The sequence below is a fragment of the Gracilinanus agilis genome, chromosome 6 (assembly GCF_016433145.1).
Source record: "Gracilinanus agilis isolate LMUSP501 chromosome 6, AgileGrace, whole genome shotgun sequence".
Lineage (NCBI taxonomy): Eukaryota > Metazoa > Chordata > Mammalia > Didelphimorphia > Didelphidae > Gracilinanus > Gracilinanus agilis.
The window spans coordinates 69285134-69299852 of NC_058135.1; the positions used below are offsets into that span (position 1 = coordinate 69285134).

At 34.7% G+C, this 14719-nt stretch overlaps 1 protein-coding gene across 1 annotated transcript in view; it reads right to left on the reverse strand.

Moving 5' to 3' along the window:
• Positions 1-8608: 8608 nt before the first annotated feature.
• Positions 8609-14719, reverse strand: part of LOC123251409 (bifunctional heparan sulfate N-deacetylase/N-sulfotransferase 3) — a 192345-nt gene continuing 186234 nt past the window's right edge. Inside the window, exons 12-13 of the mRNA XM_044680660.1 lie at positions 10880-10982; positions 8609-8728 (exon numbers count right to left, since the gene is read on the reverse strand). Coding sequence (XP_044536595.1) covers positions 8609-8728; positions 10880-10982 — 223 coding nt within the window. The remainder of the gene's footprint in view (positions 8729-10879; positions 10983-14719) is intronic.

Genomic DNA, 14719 nt, shown 5'->3' on the forward strand with positions numbered 1-14719 from the left:
CCATGGCAGATGTGTATTTCCACTGGTTTTAACATGTGTCATTGATCAAGGCCTATTTCCAAATTGTTGATAGTTGCATTGGTGTGGTAGTTTCGAGTCTACATCCCCAATCATGTTCGCCTCAACCCATGTGTTCAAGCAGTTGTTTTTCTTCCATTTCCACTCCTGTAGTTCTTCCTCTGAATGTGGGTAGCATTCTTTACCATAAATCCCTCAGAATTGTCTTGGGTAATTGCATTGTTGCTAGTACAGAAGTCCATTACATTCTATGTTACCACAGTGTATTGGTCTCTGTGTACAATCTTCTTCTGGCTCTGCTCCTTTCACTCTGCATCAATTCCTGGAGGTCTTTCCAGTTCACATGAAATTCCTCCAGTTTATTATTCCTTTGAGCATAATAGTATTCCATCACCAGCATATACCACAATTTGTTCAGCCATTCCCCAATCTAAGGACATTCCCTCATTTTCCAGTTTTTTGCCACCACAAAAAGTGCAGCTATAAATATTTTCATATAAGTCTGTTTATCTATGATCTCTTTGGGGTACAAACCCAATAATGGTATGGCTGGATCAAAGGGCAGGCATTCTTTTATAGCCCTTTGAGCATAGTTCCAAATTGCCAGCCAGAGTGGTTGGATCAGTTCACAACTCCACCAGCAATGCATTAATGTCCCAGTTGGCAAAATAACTCTTAATAATTACCTTAATTTACTCTTCATTAGATGTGATGTTGCCCCTTTCATCTTTGATACTATTAATTTGATTTTCTTCTTTCTTTTTTTATTAGATTAACCTGCACTTTATTTTGTTGTTTTTTTTTTCAAAGTACTAGCCTCTAGTCTTATTTGTTAGTTCAATAGTTCTTTTATTTTGAATTTTATTAATTTCTCCTTTGATTTTTAGGATTTCCAATTTAGTTTTTTTCTGGGGATTTTTAATTTGTTCTCTTTCTAGTTTTTTAATTTGCAGGCCCAATTCATTGGCCTCTTCCCTCTCTGATTTGTTGATATAGGCAATCAGGGATATAAATTTTACCCTGAATAGTGCTTTGGCTGCATCCCATAGGATTTGATATGTTCTTTCATCATTTTCATTCTCATCAATGAAATCAATAATCGTTTCTTTGATTTGTTATGAGATTATTTAGTTTCCATTTAATTTTAAATCTGCCTTTCCACAAGCCCTTTTTGATTATGATTTTTATTTTATTATGGTCTGAAAAATTGCATTTACTATTTCTGCTTTGCTACATTTGTTTATGTTTTTATGCCGTAGTACATGGTCAGTCTAGTATATGTGCTATATGCTGCTGAAAATAAGATATCCTCTTATCCCTATTTCTTTTTCTCCAGATATCTATTAGCTCTAACATTTTCTAACATTTCATTCAATTCCCTTACTTCTTTCTAATTTATTTTTTGGTTTGATTTATCTAGTTCTGATAGAGGAAGGTTGAGGTCCCACTCTAGTGTGGTTTTACTATCTCTCTCCTCCTTAAGATCCTTTAGTTTCTCCTTTAGAAATCTGAATGCTATGCCTTTTGGTGCATATATGTTGAGTACTGGTATTTCTTAATTATTTATATTGTCTTTCATCAAGATGTAATTACCTTCCTGATCTCTTTTAATCAGATCTATTGCTTTAGCTTTGTCTGAGATCATAATTGTTATTCCTGCCTTCTTTGTCTCAGTTGAAGCACAGTAATTCTGCTCCACCCTTTCTCCTTCACCCTGTATATGTCTACCTGTCTCATGTGTTTCTTGTGGACAACATATGGTAGGATTCTGATTTTTAATCCATTCTGCTATCTGCTTCCTTTATATCAGCGAGTTCATTCCATTCACATTCATAGTTATGATTACTGTCTTTGTATTTCCCTCCATTTTGACTTCCTCTTTTGATTCTGCCTTTTCTCTTATCCCTCTTACCCTCCCCTCCAACTTTTCACTTTTAGTAAATCTCCCCCCTTTCCCCTCTCTATTTCCCCTTCAACCTCCTCCTTTCTTATTATTCCCTTCTTACTATTTTTTTTTTAACCTGGGACTCCATTCTAGGAGCATAGGGCCACAACCAGTAGGCAATGGGTCACACAGTTGCTCAGGGTCACCCAGCTGGGAAGTGTCTGAGCCCGGGTTTTGAACCTAGGACCTTTCGTCTCTAGGCCTGGCTCTCAATCCACTGAGCTAGCCCAGCTGCCCCTACTTTAGGTTGCAGTTTCTTTAGCAGATGTAGTTTTTACAGGGTGGTGTTGCTAGCCCCACGCCCAACCCTCCTCCTTTTCCATCTGGGCTAGGGACCATCCTTGGACCAGGAGTGGTAAGGGTGGGCAATAGGGGTCAAGTGACTTGCCCAAGGTCACACAGCTGGAAGTGTCCGAGGCCGGACTTGAACCTAGGACCTCCAGTCTCTAGGCCTGGCTCTCAATCCACTAATCCACCCAGCTGCCCCCTTCTTACTATAGTGCCTTTTAAATTACCCCCCCAACTTCTCCCTCCCTTGTATTGCTACCCTCCCCACAAGCCCATTTGTTAATCTTCCACTTTTCTATTGGACATGATACAATTCTTTGACCAATGGATCTTACTATTTTTCCTTCTCTGAGCCAATTCCAATGAGCGTAAGATTTAAGTATTATCTGTCACCAACTTCTTACTCTCTTCCATTGTATTGGTCTTCTTCCCCTCTTCCCCCTGTGCTCTTATTTATGAAATATATATTTACCCCATTTTATCTCTTTTCCCATTTCTCTTAGTATTATTCTCTTTTTTACCCCTAATTTTATATATATAATTTTTATATATATAGACATATCATCCATACAATTTGTCACTATATACTTCTTCTGGCTACTCCAATGATAATACAATATTTAAGAATTACCAATATCATCTTTTCATATAGAAATACAAATCATTTGAACTTATTGGGTCCCTTAATTTTTTTTTCCTTTCTTAATTATCTTTTAGTGATTCTCTTGAGTTCTGTATTTGGATATCACATTTTCTTTTTAAGTCTGGTCTTTTCTTCGGGAATGCTTGGACATCTTCTATTTTATTAAATGACCATATTTTCCCCTGCAAGAATATGGTCTATTTTGCTGGGTAGTTGATTTTTGTAGACACAGACTGGTTGTAGACCAAGTTCCCTTGCTTTCCATAATATCATATTCCATGCCTTCTGATTCTTCAGTGTGGATTCAGCCAGGTCCTGTGTAATTCTGACTATGGCTCCATGATGTCTGAATTGTTTATTTTTAGCACCTTGTAGTATATTTTCTTTGGTCTGGAAGTTCTTGAACTTGACTATAACATTCTTGGGCATTGTCAATTGGTGATTTAGTGTAGCAGGTGATCTGTGAATTCTTTCAATGACTACTTTACCCTCTTATTCAAGAATTTCAGGGCAGTTTTCTTGGACAATTTCCTGTAGAATGATGTCTATGATTTTTCTTTGGTCATGATTTCAGGTAGTCCAATTATTCTTAAATTGTCTCTCCTGGATCTATTTTCCAGGCCTATTGTTTTATCAATGTGGTGTTTTTTATTTTCCTTAATTTTTTCATTCTTTTGATTTTGTTTTATAGATTCTTGATGCATTGTGAAGTCATTCAGTTCTAATTGTTCAATTCTAATTTTTAAAGACTGAATTTCATCCCTGACTTTTTGAACTTCCTTTTCCTTTTGATCTATTTTTCTTTGCAGGTCATTATTTTTATCTTTTATTTTCTTTGCCTCATATTCAAGCTGGTCAATTTTGGTTTTTATGACACTATTTTCTTGTTTGAGTTCATGTGCGTCTGTTTCCAGATGACCTATTTTGCTTTTTAAGGTCCCCCCCCCCAATTTTCTTCAACCTCTCTCAATTGTTTTTTGAATTTTGTTTTGATTTCTTCCAAAGCTTGAGTCTAATTCACTGGAATCCATGAGTTTTTGCTTGGCGTTCCTTGGTTCTCCTCTGTACCATTTGTTCTTTGTTCATTACCTGAATGGAAGCTGTCAATTGTAATTTATTTTTTCTTTTTCTGTTGTTTACTCATATTTTTCCTTCTTTTCCCCCTCCTTATTGGCTGTATTCTTGCTCCTCTGTTTATTTGCTGAATCTGTGAGTTTGGGCTTTTCTGCCTTCTAGTGGTTTCTTCTCTGCACTATTGATAAACAGGATTAAGCCAGTTGAGCTGATATGCAGAACTGAATGTGCCCGGAGGCCAAACTTCCAGAGGCAGAGGCCTAAGATGCAGGTGTGGTGGCTGAAGCCTGTGACCAGCCTGCACTCTTCTCTGCTTCTCTCCTCCAGCTGCCTCCTTGAAGCTGTGGTCAGAATCCTGAGATTCTCTTAGTTTGTGGTAGCAAGGTCACAGTTGGAGCCCTCACACTGAGATTCCACAGACCACCCAGTCTCAGCACAAAAGGTGGGGGAATGGCATTGGGACCTTCCTTCTTTCTTTTCCTTAAACCAGAGGATTCAACCTTCTTTGTGTACCTTTTAAGTTGAATTAAGCAGGAGGCTTCCAAAGTAATATCTTGTTGTTATATTTGGTTTTCTGTCCCCCTTGAAGCTCTTTGTTTTTGATTGGTTTGGAATGGTTTTCACAGAGGAATGGATTTTTGCTGCTTCCAAGTCACCATCTCAACTCTTCCCTAAGATAAGTCACTTACAAGAAAATGGAACCATATGTTGGATTTTTTTGTGATAGAGGAGGCCATTAGCTATTGTCAGCCCTTGATGTTCTTTCCTCTCAAAGTTTATATAACTACACTGCTTCCACAATTATTGATGATTTTTAAGATCTTTTTGGCATATGTGACTCTATGATCCAATAATTCAGGAAGTAAATAACAGATGAAGAAGTAGGTATTATGAAAGACTAAACTGAATGAGAATTGGTAGTACATTTTTTCTATATCGATCAATTTATGAATCTTTTGCATTATTAATTATGCTAAGAGGTCCAATTTAAAAAAAGAAACAATAGAAGATACATTTTATTAACAAATTCAGGACATCACACAACATTTTATTATCAGAGTTTATTGTTGTACATAGCAGATATCATGCCACTATTAGAATAATATCCAGGTTTTTTATTAAAAAAAAAACTTAGAGAAAAAAATGTTTCCAGTGATTTTCATTCAATGTGAATGACAAGAATATTACAGCTATAAACATTGAAATAACTATTTCATTTCTTCCTGAGGAAGTTTCATATTTTAAGCAATGAAAAAGGGGATTCTGTACAAAGCTAATTTGTGAATCACTTCAACTCATTCTTTTCTCGTATGTATTGAAGTTATTTCAGAATTATATATCCAGCTGCTCTATGTGATGTTTAAAGTATGCATGTCCTTCAGGGAATCTGTACTATTGTGTTCAAGCCAGACTGATCAGTCAGTAAGCATAATGATAAATTATTATTTTTTCCTCTGTGTGTGTATTTTATGTATATTTAAATGAATTCATCCTGATTTTTGTTGTTATTGATTAGGAGCATTCCTATTAATATCTATGAGACCATCATAACATATCATCAAAGGGTGGTCAGTTGAGTAAATATATCCTACCTAGGTTGGATTAGAAGACTGTAAGCTATTGGTTTCTCCATCTTACCCAGACCAGAAGTGCAGCGACTACTCAGAGGAGCAGTCCTGTTTTAATTTCAATGGGATTTCCATTCTGGGCAAGTTTAACCTTCTTTAGGCTACCTGGTTTTGGGGCCTCACCAAATTGGAACAGAACTTATAAATTCGCAATTGTTACTAGCCCTTCTGTACCTCCTAAATCCAAACTCAAGAGTTCAGCCAGCCTTGCTCTCTTTGGTAGTGGAAACTACCATTGTTGGAATTATGCCTGGCACCTACATTTAAAAAAAAAAAATATATATATATATATATGTACAAATGTACATATATATAAACACTTTTTTTAAAGTTGTAAGCCTAGAGAGGAGACTTTAAGTAGAGCAGAAATAAATTATTTTTACTTATTTTATTTGAAATTCCAATGCTAAACAGAGATTATAATTCACTGAATAGCCTTAGAGCACATTCCCATGTATGTATTTATTTGTGTATGTATGTTTGTATGCCTATTATATATGTATTCCTTTTTAGTCAACTTCATCTGCAAGTCACTGGTAATTTCATATATTCAAGGAAAAACAAAAATTAGTCACTGCCTGTAATATATGAGACCACAGCTACTTAAAAAGAAAGTAACACATAGCTTTACAGTAAAAACTATAGTCCCTCTGAAATTTTGATTGAAATGCATGACATATATTTTTTATTAAAGGTTTTAAAAAAAGTAATGATATGCTATATTTGGTTTTCTGACCAATTATTTGTTTTATTGCTTTCAGCATGATAGATTGGGGCAACTGTTATATCATGGGAATGTTTTATGCTGTCCAAAGTGTATTATCTTATTAACATCTTTGAGGCAAAATATATTTTCTTTTGGGACAACATAAATACAAGGATCTTACAATCTACTTACTAATTAGAGAATAACTAACTAGATCTATAAATACATTTTATATGAGTGATTACATTTTTAGAGTGCCTTCTCTGAGCTGCCTCACTTATCAAAGCTTTTGATTCATTTATGTTAAAAGTCAATAAGATGGAGAAATAATGAGTGTATTCTTAATCAGTGTTCTTATTTAATGAGCAACATTTCTTCAATCACTTTTTTGGGATACTTTTATTGGTGTATGGAACTCCCAGGGTGGAAACTTGCAAAGCAATTTAGATCAGCAATTCCTTCACAACTGATAGTCTTACAGAGTTCCCTGGGGATACCAAGAGATTTTATATATCTATATCTATATCTATATCTATTGATATATAGACATACAGCTAGTATGAGTCAGAGAAAGAAATTAAGAGCCCAGCTCTTATTGACTCCAAGAATCATCTGCTAAGCAACATTGCCTTTCCTTTTGGTCTGGGAAGTTTATAAACAGCTGGTATGATGTGATTGAATCATTTTGTATTGCTGATATTTGCTTGTCATCATAGACCTAAAACTATTTTATTAAATATTATGCATCTAATTTGTGTTTTCCACCCTTCTCACTTTGTCTTTGCCATATATGTATAGCTATATATGATGTGATAAAATGATTAACACTGGGTAATAAAGATGACATCTTGTTGATTTATGGTTTGATATTTAATTGGTCATCTGTACAATTAAAAAATATAATTTAACTCCATTGGCTTAGATTGTCTTCTATGGAACTTTCAAAAGAATACACCAAAGTCTTGTCAAAAATTTCTTTTCCCCCATGCCTTATATTAAAAATATGATCACACATTTCACATTGTTCATGTGCATTTTCTATCTGGATTTACTTATAAACTGTGAATCACAAGGTTTCACCTTGAACTCTCCAAAATCTTTTCAGTTTATAATTTTCATTTAAGCAACTAAAAGTTATTTCTTTCTAGGGAAATATCCCTATCTTTGGCTCTAATAGGTTTGGTAATGGAGAATATAAACAAGTATGAAAATATGTATCAGTTTGGTGCTATAGATGACATATATTATAGATGTGATATATGGGATGAGAAGTGTTGAACAAATGAAGACCATCTGAGTAGGATTTGTAGTTCACAGCACTCTGGGGATATGAATATTGCTGTGATACAGTAAAGAGTTACAGAAGTTTAGCCCTCTTTAGAAGAATCATTCAACTTTGAATAACAACTTACTAAGCTTGTTACAATCAAATATTCATTGATACTATTCTACTGTCTTGTTCAGTGCAAAATTTACAAATGTAAAAAATAGGTGAATTGAAACTGACCAGATTAAACCAAGATTGAATCAAGTATACAACTCTTTTTCTTCCTTCCTTCTTCCTTCCTTCCTTCCTTCCTTCCTTCCTTCTTTTCTTCCTTCCTTCCTTCCTTTCTTTCTATTTTTCATTTTCATTCTTCCCTTCTCTCTTTATTCCTTCCTTTTATCTTTCTCTCTTTTGTTGTAGCATTTAGGTATTTCTTTGTGATGTAGATAAGACAATATGGTTAATGCTTCTACTCCCTGATACAGCACAAATCAACATTCTCAATTCTTTCAAGACCTATCACTGGGTTTAAAATTTGGTCAGCATTTACCAAAGGTGGTAGGCATTTGCCATTCTTATCTTATTAGGTGAAGTTTCTTTCTCTCTTGTTTTATAAGACACTTTATCATCAAATAGTAAGAAAAGAGTGAGCAGGCAAACAATGGGCTAAAAAATCTACAAGTCACAATACTTTTAGTTGATATATAAAAGTGTAAATAGTTAATATGAAATTGGACCATTCTGCAGCTTTGCTTTGGATGTTTATATCAGTTGGTAGTGACTTCCACATGAATGCACAGTAGTCTACAACTATTCAACAGGCCCAAAAACAGGGTAAAAGAAAGGCCATAGGCCTCAAGAGTTGGAAGAGACACATAGATTTTTATAGTCCACATGCCAGCACATGGAAAGAAGAACTTCATTCTTTCTTCTCTTTGAAGAGGTATATGTTACAACAGCCTTTTGGTAGCTTCTGGAGGCTTTAGGAAAGGTGGATGATGCATGAGAGGAATATTTTCAGGGGAATTTTCTCTTGATGCTATCTTACTTTCTGTAACTCTTGTCTTAGCCAGGCTGGCAATGGCTGCCCCAGTTTGTGTAACAGCTTGGAGAGTTCCACATTGTGATCACGGTAGTAACTTGACAGAAATGTTCTACACTGGGGTTGAGGGAGAGAAGAGAAAGGAGGAGGAAGAGAAAGAGAGAGAAGAAAAAAATACATTTAATTTTCACTATGACCTCCTCAGATACCACAACAGGATAAGGCAGAGTTTAAGTCATTTTTTCCTCTTGTTTCCCCAGAAACTAGTATCACAAATAGGTAAATATTAAATAGATGTTGACTGATTAATCCAAACATCGTGGTTTCCTTGGGTCATGAAAGTAATAATAACAACTAGAATTTTATATAGTGCCTTTCCACGGGCCAGGAACTCTGCTTGGTGGTATTTTTATATGTCATGGGACCCTCACAAAACTCTGAGAAGTAGATACTATTTATTATCCCCGTTTTACAGATGAGGAAGCTAAAGGAACCAAGTTAAGTGACCCATTTTGATAAATAGTCTACAAACATTTCTCTTCATTCTCCAGACTCACATATTTCCTTTTTAAGGAAACAAGTTTTCTTTGTTAAGAAGTACTTATGGCTTTGCCAGTGCCTAGCATGTGAACAATTGTTACAAATACTTAATACAAAATTAATTTAATTGAAATGTGAGCTATTATTATTTAGTAGAACATTACAATATTTCTATATCTAGTATGCCTGTAATCACCTACTGTAGTCTCCTCATCTATATTTTTCAATGCTGATTCAATTAAATAAAGATTTAATAGGGATTTAGGATGTGTCAAACATCATAATTATAGAAGTTCTGTGACTCCAAATATTAGATCCTATCTGAGCAAAATTTCCATGTCATTAGCTAGTTTATTCTTCCAAGTAAATCCACTTTATATTCTCCAGTATCTCTTTTCTATATTCTATGAAAATTTGATTTCTCTAAAGGTTATATCAGAACTAAGGCTAAAAGGAAAGTGTTGGAGTTTTGCTGAGCTGATAGAACTTTATATGCCAATATTACTCTGTCAGACAGGACTGGCAAGAAGCATATCTTGCTGTATATTGCAAGTATTTTCAATTTCTATAACAAAAGAGAAAATGTCATTTCTTTAAAATTAATGACATACTTTCTGTAAACTCTGGAGAAATTACTTTTCAATATGTAATATATATATATATATGCATATCTACATAACATGTTTATATATGTGTATATAAAATATATATGGAACAAACTCTCACATATATGGATATGTTTACTTCATTGGTAGAAGATGTAGTGGTCTCTTAGTGAAAAAGGCCCTCCAGCAACAGAAATGAGCGACTACTCTGTAACTTGGACACTAAGATGTTAAGTGATTTGGTCAGGGTTACAATGCTAGGATCTGTCATAGATGGAATTAAACCCAGGTAATCCTGTTTAAAAATCACTATGTGGTCATATTAGCATATTATTATTGATTATTAGTAATGATTTCCCTGAAAGTAAACTGGTACTAATAAGTCCTAAAAAGTTAGGCAATAAAATGAATGTAAATCTTAATGTCTGTTGTTGCTGAGCCAGCCAACTTGATTATGTGTCCTTCATATTGATGGATTTGCCCTTCTCTGTGTGCAGGTATACTGTTATAAGCTAGACAACTTTCTCAAAACATAATTGTTTTCTTTCATTCTTCTTAGTCCCTAAATTACCAAAGTGTAATTTTTTATGTGGGATATGAGTGGCCTCTTTCAGCATCTTTTAACCTGACTTATGCATGCATTTAAGTAGTCTATCAATAATGTCTGCGATTTTCCTACCAGGTAGCAAAGAGAACTGAAAGAATTTGTTTGGTTCTTATTGTGATGGCATTTCTCTTCAGATAACACATGACCCCTCTTGGTTTTAGTTAATTACTTTAAGGGTTCACATTTTCAGGTGAAGACAGTTTTGCTGTAGGGAAGGAAATCTGAGTTATCTCAGAATCACAGTATCTCAGGCTGACCTCAATAAGGCAAGTTCTCTGCTTTCTTTAACTTTTATAAATGATGTTGTAATAGAAGCATATACAAATCAAACAAAGGGGGATTGTAATCCAAGCACCAGTCATGATAAATCAATTTCATTTTGACAAAGGCAGAATACCTTAGTAAGCCTTTATTCTGGTATATGTTAAAAGCTATATGGTTCAGGTGGGGAGAGTAGGGAAGAGAGAGGAGGTCAAGATGATTTACCATGACACCTTTGTTTCAGAGCCACCTTACCTCAGAATCCATTGGGGGGTACTTCCTGCCTTTGCTCTTCCCAAGGCATTTGGTTTTACCTTCTTCCAATAACTGACACCAGAAACCTTTGTGAGAATCAAATCTGAAACACAGAAGAATTTCATCAACAGCATAAAGAATATGCACCTGTTTTCTGGATTTTTTTCACTGGTTTCTGAGTGTGAGGAAAAAAACAGGAGAGGAGGGTTGTACTGGCTCTGAGCACTCCATCTAGGACCCAGTGCCTGCATGGCCACTCCTCCTTCCTCTCAGACCCCTGCCTCTACCGTAATAAAGACCAAGATCCTCATCTTCAACAACCACCAGAAGCCAAGCCCTGGTTCTCCAAGTTTTACCAGTCCTATCTTTTACTGCTTGTGCCATTGGCCTCTAGACCAGGTGATATCCATCACTGACCTCTGGTATTGTTTTTTGTGGAGAGGTTTTGCAGTGTACAACTAAAAACATCAGAGGAGTTGAGATCATGTGACAAGTAAGATGAATAATGGTCCCTTTCTCTGAACTCCTTTAATTCTAACCCTACAAAAGAAGGATTTATACTGGAAATATAGAGTAATAAGAGTTGAATCCATGGGACAAAGAACACTGATAAGATGAAACCCGTATGAATTAACACCTATCATCTTTAAAGTCCTCATTCAGCAGCTTGCCCCTTCATGCTCCATGTACCCGACAAAAAGATATTTGGAAGGCTTGTTCAGGAGACAAATATTGTGATTCCTTTCCTTAAAATCTCTGCTGCAGAGACACTTTCAGAAGCCTTTAACCCCAAACTTCCCAGTCACTTGTAGCCAAGCATGAATGGGAAAAGGGATAAAAATTAAGCTTCTTTTCCCCCAAGTTTATAAACCTCCCAAGCTATTGATATCTCCTACAAAATTCTCCTTCTCCTTTCTTTACCCCTCAAAAACAGTATGTACTAGTTTCCCCCAACCAGAGAAAGAATTGAGAATCAAGAGAACTGGGACAGCATGCATGGCTACTTCAGGTCTCAAGGAAAGATATCTTAAATCCAATTGTGGTTAGTCTTTGACTGTCTGGCTTTTAGGGTATGGATACAGGCTGGCAAACCCTTTCATTTCCCAGTAACCTCAGTAATGGTATCCATTATTAAAACGAATGACAAGGAATTCATATCAAAAAGCAAATATTTCAAGGGAGAAACAACAAATTTTAAATAAATCCCAGAGCACAATCAAATTTGTTAGGTGTGAGATAAAACCACAGCATTGTCTTAATATGATTTTCTCTTATTACTGCTGATTTGGAACATTTATATGGTTGTTAATCTTTGGTAATGCTTTTAAGAACTGTCTGATATCCTTTGATATCTACTGTGGTACATATAAAATGCTTAATAAATATAGGACAAGAAATTGAGCCAAAGTTTGATAAAATACGGAATCCTGTGATGTCCCAAGAGACCTCAGAATAGGAAGAAACTTCAGAATAGTTCAAAAGAGAAATTAAATACATAACTTAGATCTTTCAGTTAAGTATTTAAAAATTCAATTATGTTTGAAAAAATCTGAATCAACAATGAGGGATTTCTCTAAAGAAGAGAACTTAATAAAATGAGAACATAAAATACTAAAGTGGAATAAAATCTGATAATAGAAAAACAATTTTGTAACATTTAATAGCATACATGAAATTTATGGGAAAGAAGTTACACCAGAGACAGAATATAAATGTATAGCTTAAGGATTATAGGTCTCCCAGAAGAATATGACAAATCAAAGCACCGGAAAATAATAATTCAGGAAATAATAGAAGGAAATTGCCCAGAACTTCTGAAAAAAGGGCACCAGCTGAGTGAATCAAACAAATTACCTCCAGGAAAACAAAAACCTATATTTCAAACTCTAAGACACAGAGATTAAATTTAATAATTTTATTGAAAATAACAAATTCTGCATACGACAAGGAGAAAGACCTTCACAAAAAGATTTTTAATATACACAAGAAGACACAGAAAGAAATGGAATAATATATTCATAAAACAAAGAAACTCAAGATGGAGCCCAACATTACATACCCTAGAAACATAAACTTACAATCAATGAAAAATACAAATTCAACAAGAGAAAATCATTTTAGATTTTCATGTTCCCTCTCTGAAACAAACAATATGAGCAGAATATTTGACTTGTAAATACCTCAAATAATAGAAAGGAGTGGAAAGTAAATAAATGTAATTATCATAAAGTAATATGTAATGCAATAAATCATCATGTTAAGGAAAAAAGGAAAGAAGTAGAAAATGTTCTTTAATCATAAAAACAGTGGTCTGGTGCAAGTTAGAACTCCTACTCCTATTAAGCTGTTCAAGTATGCCATCAAATCATTGGACTTTTTCGAGTCTAAGCATCCTCATCTCAAAAATTAGGGTAAAAAAGCTTGTGTTCATTCGCTACATGGGATTACTATGAAGAAAATGTTTTGTAAACCCTCTGTATAATTAGGACTTGCTCCCCCAAATTCTTTTTCCCAGCTTCCCATGTTCCTTCTCACGTTATGTCCTAATGTAGGGAGGATATATATTGAGTGGAGCTTCACCCTCTCACTCTCCTCCCAGAAAACGTGACTTGTGGAAGTGGGGTGAGGTGAGAGGCAGAAGAATTTTACTCAGGCATTTTTTACTCAGATTTTATTTTTGTTCTTTTTATTTCTTTTACTTCAAGTGATTATTAATAAACTTTATAAAATATAATGCTTGGAGTTATTGGACATTAATTTAAATCTTACACCTCACTAGATCATTGGATTTGGGGTTCATAAAAACATGGATTTGCTTGAGACACAGTGTGGTGATGGGCAAAAAAAATAATGAATTTCTTTCAGTCTCCATTTCTTCACCTGTGAAAATGGTAACATATGGTAATAATGGTAATACCAATCCCTGGGGATTATTGTGAAGAACAATATAGTGACACAGTCTAGGTACTTAACAAATAAAGAGAGTTCTAGATGTGTTATGGAAGTATCGTTAACACTGGAAAAAAGTTCTAAAAGAAAATGAACCAATATCCAAGGCACAAAGCTGAATCCTAATAGCAGTTAATAAAACCATTTTTGGAAGTGTGCTATCTATTTAATAATATTCAAAAAAACTTTGTTAGGTAACTTCCAAATTGAATACTGGCATATGTCAAATATACCCATGATGAAAAACTCAAGAGCTCAGTCAGTTGATTCCTTAATAAACATTGCTGAAGAGTTCCCCATAGAAAATACACATGTGGCAGAAAGAATATCAGAGCTTCTTTGTACTCTGACACCTTAGGTACATTTGAAATATTGTGAAAAGTGTCAGGGGATAGTTTAAACGGTATTGAGCAGCAAGAGAGTGTCTAGAGGAGGACAAAAATGATGAGTCCATTTCAAATGATCAGTTGAAGGAACTATGGATGTCTAGCCCATATCAAAGAAGACTTTATGGGATATGATATCTGTATTCAAAAATGTGATGAGATATCATGTGAAAGACGATTTAAATTCTTATTAAACACTTACTACTTCTGTGACCCTGGGCAACTGATTTAAATTCCTAATCTGTGAAATCAGATAGGATGGACTACATGACCTTTGATTTCCTTGCTTGCTCTAGTTCTATAATTCTATGATAAAACCCTTTACAAGCAGCAAGCACTTGATAAATATTATAGAAGTCAAAGTACCATAGATTCAGAGCTGTTAATATTGTGGTCCAATGTTCTCATTTATTCAATTGAGCTAATTCCTAAAGACAGGCCATTAATGTGTGTGTGTGTGTGTATATATATATATATGTATATATATATATATACATATATATAT